Source organism: Bufo gargarizans, chromosome 6 (genome assembly GCF_014858855.1).
Source record: "Bufo gargarizans isolate SCDJY-AF-19 chromosome 6, ASM1485885v1, whole genome shotgun sequence".
In the NCBI taxonomy this organism is placed as follows: Eukaryota; Metazoa; Chordata; class Amphibia; order Anura; family Bufonidae; genus Bufo; species Bufo gargarizans.
In genome coordinates, this window is record NC_058085.1 from 359,964,455 (window position 1) to 359,975,162 (window position 10,708).

The following is a 10,708-nucleotide window of genomic DNA, read 5'->3' on the forward strand; positions in this document are numbered from 1 at the left end:
AGCTCGTATGCCCTGGCAAACCCGATTTCTCCATTCACATCAATCGATGTGGATGAATAAATCATTGCCGTTTATTTTAATTTTTTTTCTTTATATACAAAGTGTTTGCCAAAGCATATGAACACCGCCCCTCAGCTCATAAGCCTCGGAAACTTATCTTTTTTACTGCAGAGGAGAAATCTCGTCTTGCAGCGCCGCATACACCAACTTTTGTGTAATCTGACAGCAGCGTAATGCTTCTGTCAGAATGCACATCAGTGCTGCAGCTGGTTCATCGGTTGGTCCACCTAGAAGGTAAAAAAAAAAAACTGCAAAAAAAAAAAACAGGCCGCAACGCAATAAATTTATTAACATGAACTTTATAATAACATTTGAACAGAACATTAACTTTTATAAACTTTTTTGAACTTTTGGAACAGAACATTAACTTTTTTGCTTACCGGTGATTTATTTATTTTGTTTAGATTTTTTTTTACCTTTATAGGACAAACCTCTCCTTCCCCATGGGACAATGTGCAAAGCGCAAATCGCCCAGAGATGTGGCGAAGTACATTATGCACTTTTTCCCAGGTGAAAGGAGAGGTTTGCAGCAGCTCTGTGTGTGAAAGGGCCCTAATAGCCCTGTGTGCCTGTCCTGTGAGATGCAATCCCTATGCTAATAGTGTACCTGTGTGTGGTACTTCCAGAAACACTCCCCTAAGCATAGGGCAGGGTGGTCAGGGCAGTCAGGACAGAAATAGCGGGTGTCACGCCTTATTCCACTCATGCTACAGACACATCTTTTTCGGGGTGGCGCTTGGGTTGAGGTACCAGAAACAACATTGGGGAAATGTCGCTCGTGTAGACGGCTCACTACACTGGTGGATGGGGCCACGGAACCTCCTGGATACAGGAGGTTCTCGATGATCTCTTCCTGAAATTTGAGGAAGGATCCTGTTCTCCCAGCCTTACTGTAGAGAACAAAACTATTGTACATAGCCAATTAAATTAAATATACAGACACCTTCTTATACCAGCGTCTGGTGCGGCGGGACACTAAATAAGGAGCCAACATCTGGTCATTGAAGTCCACCCCTCCCATGAGCAAATTATAGTTGTGGACCGAGAGGGGATTTTCAATGACACGGGTTGCTCGCTCAATTTGTATTGTCGTGTCTACGTGAATGGAGGAGAGCATGTAAACGTCACGCTTGTCTCTCCATTTCACAGCAAGCAGTTCTTCGTTACACAAGGCAGCCCTCTCCCCCCTTGCAAGACGGGTGGTAACGAGCCGTTGGGGGAAGCCCCGGCGACTAGGTCGCGCGGTGCCACAGCAGCCAATCTGTTCTAAAAACAAATGCCTGAAGAGGGGCACACTTGTAAAAATTGGCCACATAAAGATGGTACCCCTTGCCAAATAAGGGTGACACCAAGTCCCAGACTGTCTTCCCACTGCTCCCCAGGTAGTCAGTGCAACCGACCGGCTCCAGGGTCTGATCTTTACCCTCATAGACACTAAATTTGTGCGTATAGACTGTGGCCCTTTCACAGAGCTTATACAATTTGACCCCATACAGGGCGCGCTTGCTTGGGATGTATTGTTTGAAGCCAAGGCGCCCGGTAAAATGTATAAGGGACTCGTCTATGCAGATGTTTTGCTCAGGGGTATACAAATCTGCAAATTTGGTGTTAAAGTGGTCTATGAGGGGCCGAATTTTGTGGACTGGGTGGCCTCTGGGACGAGAGGTGCTGTTGTCACTAAAGTGCAGGTAACGCAGGATGGTCTCAAATCGTGTCCTGGACATGGCAGCAGAGAACATGGGCATGTGATGAATTGGGTTCGTGGACCAATATGACCGCAATTCATGCTTTTTTGTTAGGCCCATGTTGAGGAGAAGGCCCAGAAAAGTTTTAATTTCGGAAACTTGGATTGGTTTCCACCGGAAAGACTGGGCATAAAAGCTTCCCGAGTTGGCGGCTATAAATTGAGTGGCATACCGATTTGTTTCTGCCATGACTAAGTCCAAGAGCTCCGCAGTCAAGAACAGCTCAAAAAACCCCAGTGCCGATCCGATCTGAGCTGTCTCAACCCGAACTCCAGACTGGGCGGTGAAAGGGGGAACTACTGGTGTGGCTGAAGTTGGGGGCTACCAATCAGGGTTTGCCAGCACCTCAGGGACTCTAGGGGCTCTATGGGCCTGTTTCTGCGGTGGCTGCGACGGGGAAACTACTGCACGTGCCACCGTACCAGCTTCAACTGCCCTTCTGGTGCTCGCCACTTCACCATGTTGTACAGCAGTGCTGGTACTAGGTCCAGGAAGGGCTGCGCTGCTGGTGTATGCCTCACCACGTAATCCGACAGCGCCAGCCCCACTCTGCTGCCCTTGAAGCGGATCCTGCGCAACCTGTGGTCTAGCAACACGGGGCCGGGTACGCCTGGTGCTATCAGGGACCTCAGCCTCCTCATCCGAACTTTGGATCAGACTGCCACTACTTTCTACAGGTTCGTATTCTGACCCGCTGGATTCGTCGATGAGGGTTCCCATTCCTCATCCGACTGGGTCAGAAGCCTGTAGGCCTCTTCAGAAGAATACCCCTTATTTGCCATTTGGTCAACTAAATTTAGGGGGTATTCCCTGAGACTACCCAAGAAAAAAAGCAAGCCTGTCTTACAAATGGGAGGCTAGCGAAGTACCGGAGGCCGCTGCGATTGATTTATCGCCGCAGTGCTTGTAAAGTGATTTTGCAGTGATCAAATAAAAAATAATTTTTTGTCACTGCGGCGGGGCGAGTGTGGGTGAACGCACGTGTGGGCGACCGATCAGGCCTGATCGGGCAAACACTGCGTTTTGGGTGGAGGACGAGCTAAGGTGACACTAATACTATTATAGATCTGACTGTGATCAGTTCTGATCACTTACAGATACTCAGGGCTGGCCTTAGGTGTTCAGGCCCCCTGAGGAAAACAATCTTTGTAACAAACAGTTTTCTTTAATTACAGATAATTTAAGTGCAAGTGCAAACAAGTACAATCATACCCAGTGTCACCCATAGCCAGTCTCCTGCCCCACTTAATCATACCCTGTCACCTTTGCCCAGTCCCCTGCCCCCCTTAATCATACCCAGTGTCACCCAGAGCCAGTCCCCTGCCCCCTTAATTAGACTGGCTTTAGTGGACACTGGGTATGATTAAGGGGGCAGGGGACTGGGTAAAGGTGACGGGGTATGATTAAGGGGGCAGGGGACTGGCTATGGGTGACACTGGGTATGATTAAGGGCCTTAATCATACCCAGTGTCACCCATAGCCAGTCCCCGGCCCCCCTTAATCATACCCTGTCACCTTTACACAGTCCCCTGCCCTTCTTAATCATACCCAGTGTCACCCTTACCCAGTCCGCTGCCCCCCTTAATCATACCCAGTGACTGTCACGGTGTCACCCACCTTATCCAGTCCCCTGCCCCCTTAATCATACACAGTGTATGTCACCCTTATCCTTATCCAGTCCCCTGCCCCCAGGCCCCATTTAAAGAAAGATATTTGGTTAAAAAATAAAATAAAAGAGTACCGCACATACCTGTTACATCCAGTGACATCTCCAGTGAAGTAGACTTTCCTCAGCATCTTCATTCGGAAATAGGACCGTCATGATAACTTCTTTTAGCCGCGTCTCGTCTCTGCAGAGTTTCACAGAAATTTATGGGGATTTCTCACTTTACTATCATCCTCAGATAACAGACCTCCCCGTAATGCCCATAACTATAATGCCCTCTGTATAATTATAATATATACTGGCCCCTTTATATTATTATTATTATTATTTCCTCCTCTGTATTATTATTATTATTAATATTATAATGGCCCCCTCTGTAGTATTATAGTAATAATTATGCCCCCACTTCAGCCCCTCCAGCATACAGTCCCATGTAAGATACAACCTTCCCCCTGCCTTCTGCCCCTCCAGCATACAGTCCCATGTAAGACACATTACTTCCCTGCCTTCAGCCTATCAAGCATACAGTCCCATGTAAGGTACATCACTCTCCTGCCTTCAGCCCCTCCAGCATACAGTCCCAAGTAAGGTACATCACTCTCCTGCCTTCAGCCCCTCCAGCATACAGTCTCGTGTAAAATACATCATTCTCCGCCTTCAGCCCCTCCAACATACAGTCCTATGTAAATAATATCACACTCCCTCTCTTTGCCGCCTGCCTTCAGCCCCTCCAGCATACAGTCCCATGTAAGATACATCACACTCCTGCCTTCCAGTCCTTCTTGCACAGTCCCATGTAAAATGCATCACTCATCCTGCCTTCAGCCCCTCCAGCATACAGTCCAATGTAAAATATATCACTCCCCCTGCCTTCAGCTCCTCCAGCATACAGTCCCATGTAAGATACAACGCCCCTCCAGCATACAGTCCCATGTAAGACACATCACTTCCCTGCCTTAGCCCCTCCAGCATACAGCCCTATGTAAAATAATATCACCCTCTTGCCTTTAGCCTCTTCAGCATACAGTCCCATGTAAATAATATCACCCCAACTACCCTCTCTTCAGACCCCTCTAACATACAGTCTCCAGTACAAAGATGATTCCTTCTCCCTTCAGCCCCTGCAAAAAGCCCCCCCAAGTAAAAATAACAGTCACTATTCTCCTCCACATACTTACCTGCAGACTTTGCTCCTGCTCTGTAGAATCTCCTGCACATCTTTAGGCCACGCCCCCTGGATGACGAGACTCCGCCTCTTTACCTGACATCATACCTCCTAGGATCAACTACATTCTCTTACACTACGCTCGCTCTACTGCCTGCAGTCGGTCTAGTGGCCTGAAGCCTATGAGGAAGAACAGTGGGGACGGGAGCCATAGGCTTCCATGATCCTCATTTTAGTGTTTGCTGCCTGGCGCCCCCAGCAATTTTGCACCCAATCTCGGCTCAGGTCGGGCTGGCCGGCTGCTGTAGCCTGTAGAGACCGACTGCAAGCTGTGTCGGCCGCCGGGCGCCCCTGTTGCCATGGCGCCCTGTGCGGCCGCACAGCTCACACACCCCAAAGGCCGGCCCTGCAGATACTATAAAAGTACCAATGCTGATTAGCGATAAGGTAATCAGCGAATCAGTGACTGCGGTGCGGTGGGCTGGGCGCTAACCGACGCTAACTACCTAACCAAGGGGCCTAAACTATCCTAAAACCTAATACTAGTGAAAAAAAAAATGGGACAGTTTACACTGATCACTTTTTTCCCTTTCACTAGTGATTGACAGGGGTGATTAAGGGGTGATCAAGGGGTTAATTGGGGTGATGGGGGGTGATCTGGGGCTAAGTGTAGTGTTTGGTGTGTACTTACAGACAGGGCCACCCAGAGGACGAGCGCGCTCGCTGGCCCTGTGAATTAACATGAGGAGGGGGTGTTTTTATGAAAGGAGGATGCGGCTGCTACCAGCAAGTAACCGCCCTACCTGCTGGTAGAGAGGTAATTTACATATTATAAAAGTCCGTTTTTTTAAGAAACTGCTGAACGAAAATGAGTAAGAGCATTATATATTGATATTTCGCAGTATAAGGAATTTAAGTAGCCCCAAAAAAATAAAAAATGACTTTAGTGGGGTGACAGAAGCCCTTTAAACCTACTTTATGTTGACTAATACAAAGTGTTCCAAATATTTTCCTTTAGTTTTTCCATACTGACCTTGACTTTCTCCATATCATATTGTCAGTACTGTAATGACTATATAAACTGCTGTTTTAATTAATTTAAACTGGTAGACAGACAGACAGATAGATAATATGATATAATAATATAAATTCATATAATCATCTGTACAATACTTAGAATACAAGTCAACCGGGTGTCACCTATACAGACACTGAACCAGCAGGGGGAGGCTGTGAGTTTGTAGATCAAACTAAACCTGCAGATTTCCAAAGGAATCACTGAGTGAAGATGAAAAGATTATAGCACATAAATCAGGATCAGTAAATGCAGTTTCAGAACTTTTGATTAATATATGCAATTATATCCAGATATTGACTGTAGAATGATCTTCAATAATGCAGTAATATAATAACATAGGTTGTTAGGCTGAAAACAGACATCTGTCCATCCAGTTCAGCTGTTGTCCTGCAAAGTTAATCCCAGAGGAAGGTAAAAAAACAAAAACAAACATAAGGTAGTAACCAACTTTCCTCATTTTAGGAAAAATCTACTTCCTAGATCCAAATCAGGCAATCAGATAACTCCCTGGATCAATGACCCCTCTCTAGTAGCTATAGCCTGTAATATTATTACACTCCAGAAATACATCCAGGCCCCTCTTGAATTCCTTTATTGTACTCACCATCACCACCTCCTCAGGCAGAGAGTTCCATAGTCTCACTGCTCTTACCGTAAAGAATCCTCTTCTATGTTTGTGTACAAACCTTCTTTCCTCCAGACGCAGAGGATGTCCCCTCGTCACAGTCACAGTCCTGGGGATAAATAGATGATGGGAAAGATCTCTGTACTGACCCCTGATATATTTATACATAGTAATTAGATCTCCCCTACTTTCACACTAGTGTTTCTATTTTCCGGTATTGAGATCCATCATAGGGTCTGAATACCATAGAAAAATGCTTCCATTTTGTCCCCATTCATTGACAAAACGAAACTGAACAGAACGGAACGCTCCAGAATGCATTCCGTTTTGTTTGGTTGCGTTCTCGTACTGCAGAGCAAACTGCTGCATGCTGCGGTTTTCTTTCCGTCATGGGATGCGGAGTAAAACCCACAATCCAAGTCAATCGGGGTGGATCAGTTTAACTCGGACACTATCTGAAAAAATAGAAAACAGATCCGTTCCCCAGTGACTTTCAATGGAGTTTGTGACGCATCCATCTTGGCAATGTTAAAGATAATACAACCGGATCCGTTCATAACAGATGCAGACGGTTGTATTATCAGTAACGGAAGTGTTTTTACTGAACTCTGCCGGATCCAACAAAAATGCTAGTGTGAAAGTAGCTTTACTTGTCTTTTTTCTAAAGTGAATAACCCTAATTTTGATAATCTTTCAGGGTACTGTAGTTGCCCTATTCCAGTTATTACTTTAGTTGCCCTCCTCTGGACCTTCTCCAGCTCTGCTATGTCTGCCTTGTTTATAGGAGCCCAGAACTGTACACAGTACTCCATGTGTGGTCTGACTAGTGACTTGTAAAGTGGTAGGACTATGTTCTCATCGCGGGCATCTATGCCCCTTTTGATGCAACCCATTATCTTATTGGCCTTGGCAGCAGCTGCCTGACACTGGTTTCTACAGCTTAGTTTAATGTCAGTTAAAATTCCTTTTAGTTGTCCTTTTTTATGTCAGTGTTATAGTTGGTTCTACACTTGTAAATAAATTGATATAATGTAATTTCATAACATTAATAAGGTATAAAATGCTGAATATAAATATGAATGTATATGCAAAATATTACCAAATCTGATGTGTCTACATACAGTCTCTAAATCCAGATGTGTGGATTCAGTACAACTGCAAAAAAAGGGGGTCAGTCAGCACATCCCAATGCGCAGGTGCACGCTGCCATGGCTAGAAACACACAGAAAAAAAAGACAATGCAGAAGCATTCTGCAAATACAAATAAAGTACAATAATGCCGTAATTATAGAAAACATTCTGGTGCTAAGAATGCGCTTATTTTGCTAATTTAAGATTCATGGCAAATACATTTTGTGCAAAATTATTTGGGCCCGTCTGCCAAACGTCAAGGTGATCTCTTTAAGACGGGAACCTAACACTAAAACCTACCTGTTATGTGCCTTAATGGCCACCATAAAATTCAGGGAGTGCAGGTTCCATATGCATGCTGGGTCCACTTCTGCTTTTTACCATTTTTGGTGCCATAACGGCCTCCATTAAATCCAGGGATGCAGGTACCAACAAGCATGCTGAGCCCATTGTATACTTCTCCTGGTGCCAATAAATACAATGAGAGCAGGCTACAGCTTTATACTTACTCTAATCAAAATCAGCCCATGGGCCAGACAGGCCAGTCACGAGTGCAAGACGAACTGGAGTCTGCCACACCTCCAGCTCCAGCTTTCACAACTGAAAAAAAAAGGAAAGAATCTCAAGATTCTCAAATTTGCAAAGTAAGTGTAGCATTAGCACCAGAATGTTTTCTATAATGTTTTTTTTCGATGTGTGGATTCACCTATATACCACAGTAAGAGCAGGTCAATCAGTGTGAGGAGACTTGGACACAGGCCTCTCACCCAGTTAAGCCAGTACTCTCTGCTCTGCACTGATGAGGGGCAATCACCCTGAAACAGCTGTCTGCAGATGAGATGCTGGCTTATTTAATATCCAAGCCATGTCTCAAGGCTTATTTTAAGAGCTGAACATCGACTTATAGGATAGCTGCCTTACATCTGGTGTCTTTAGAGGCAGAGCTTGTTAAGAGCTCATTTTCATCCCTTCTCTCATAGTAAGAGCAGGGATGTCAAACTCATGGCCCTACAGCTGTTGCAAAACTCCAACTTCCATCATGCCTGGGCAGCCTACAGCTGTCACAGCATTCTGGGAGTTCTAGTTTTGCAACAGCTAGAGGGCCACGAGCGTGACATCCCTGACATAGAGGGAGACCATGCTATTGTGTCCTCGGAGAGACATAGTCCCATACTCTGTTACTGGATGGCCAGAACTTCTGCAAAACTTCTCTCTCCAAAGGAACTATTAGCAGAACAAAATAGTACAGTGCTGGCTAAAGGATCATGGAAAGGGAAGACAAAATATCAGACTCTTCAGTTTTGGCAAGCAAAACCTGGCACCACAATGAGGGGTGGGGGGTGGCAATCTTTATGTATGCTGTAGCCACTGGAAAACCTAAAACATGACTATATAATGTTGTTGTAAGATATACGTGACGCCTACTGTATATTAAAAATTAATCACAAAACATTGTGTATTACAGAATTTGCCTTGTACAAATCATTGCCCTACCAATCCCTGTCCGTGGACACCTTTACCTATATGAATGATGAGTACGTGGTCATTGCTCAACCGTTTACTGGCAAATGTGTCTTCTTGGAGTGGGATCATGTGGAAATGTCCTTCAGGAATTATGACAACATCACAGGTATCACTGATGACCAGCTAATGATAAAATACTGTATATCGATGTGTAAGTGCTCATCATGGGTCCCTAAACCAAGTTTTTTTTGTTATCCTAGGCACATCTACTGTGGTCTGCAAACCCATAGTCATTGAGAAGCAGCTCTATGTGATAGTGGCCCAACTGTTTGGTGGCTCTCATATTTACAAGAGAGATATTTTTGCAAACAAGTTTATCAAGATCCAAGACATTGAAGTTATTAAGATCAGGAAGCCCAATGACATTGAGACTTTCAGGATAGATGACAACTGGTATTTTGTGGTTGCTGATAGCTCGAAAGCTGGTTGTACAACCATCTACAAGTGGAATGGAAATGGCTTTTATTCTCACCAGTCTGTACATATGTGGTATCGAGATACAGATGTGGAGTACCTTGAGATTGCCAACAAGCCACATCTCATTCTTTCTAGCAGCTCGCAACGCCCAATTATTTACCAGTGGAACAAGAAGTACAACAACTTCTCAAAGCATGCTGAGATACCAGACACAGAAGATGTGTATGCCGTCAAACACTTTTCTGCCAAGGATGATGTCTACCTCTGCCTAACGAGATTCATTGGAGATTCCAGGGTCATCAAATGGGAAGGAGGTTCAGTCATTTCAGATATTCAAAGGATGCCTTCTCGCGGCTCTATGGTTTTCCAGCCTTTACAGATTAACAACCACAAATATGCTATCCTGGGCAGTGATTATTCCTTCACTCAGGTGTTTCATTGGGATGTGGAGAAAGGAAAATTTGTGAAATTTCAAGAGTTAAACATCCAAGCCCCCAGGTCGTTCACACATGTGTCCATAGACAAACACGACTTCCTGTTTGCTTCGAGTTTTAAGGGGGCTACACAAATATATGAACATGTTATAATTGACCTGAGCGCATGACCACTGAAAATCTAATGCATTAGAGACGTTCTAACCAGGACAGTATGAACTAAATGCATGATAACTATCTCTTGACATAATTCTGGATGACCGGCTTCAAAAGCTAGGAAGGCCAGAACAGAAGCATTGCTTGTTTCTTCTTCATTACTTTGTCATGTATAGTGGTTTTGAGAGTTGTACTTTTTCTATAAAAAAAAACCTTAAATCTTGATAGTTGACTGCCCTTTCCATTAACAATTTGTACATATTTGTGCATATGTCCATCTGAAAAGAGATATATAATGATAATTTTCTGTTTATTTATTCACCCGATGAAGACAAAACTGCCAAATAAAATGTTTACATTTTGTGTCTTCCATGTTACAAATTCATTTCGCTGCTTTATTAGAGAAAATAGGAGGCGGGTTCAATTTATTGACACCCGCCATCCCCCACCCCAGGCTTCTACTCCTAGTCTATATTACTAAATTCCAGTATAGTTGACACTACTACAGTACTTGATGGATTACAAATAGATGGCATTAAACCCATAGCAAAAGAATGTATACTTTAGGGGTTGTCTCCTCACAGAAAGACCTGATACTACCAACAGATCTGCAGTGTATCCCATATAGGGCTTCTCCCATATAGGGGCAACCCTTCTCCATTGTGGTAGACTACAGGCATGCTTTATGCTTTTTAACTTTGGCTAGC

General features: G+C 44.4%; 1 protein-coding gene across 1 annotated transcript in view; it reads left to right on the forward strand.

Annotated features, from left to right (window-relative positions):
* LGI1 (leucine rich glioma inactivated 1) overlaps positions 1-10,015 on the forward strand; it is a 73,057-nt gene extending 63,042 nt beyond the window's left edge. Inside the window, exons 7-8 of the mRNA XM_044299227.1 lie at positions 8,936-9,100; positions 9,195-10,015. Of these exons, the coding sequence (XP_044155162.1) occupies positions 8,936-9,100; positions 9,195-10,015 (986 nt within the window). The remainder of the gene's footprint in view (positions 1-8,935; positions 9,101-9,194) is intronic.
* The last annotated feature ends 693 nt before the right edge of the window (positions 10,016-10,708 follow it).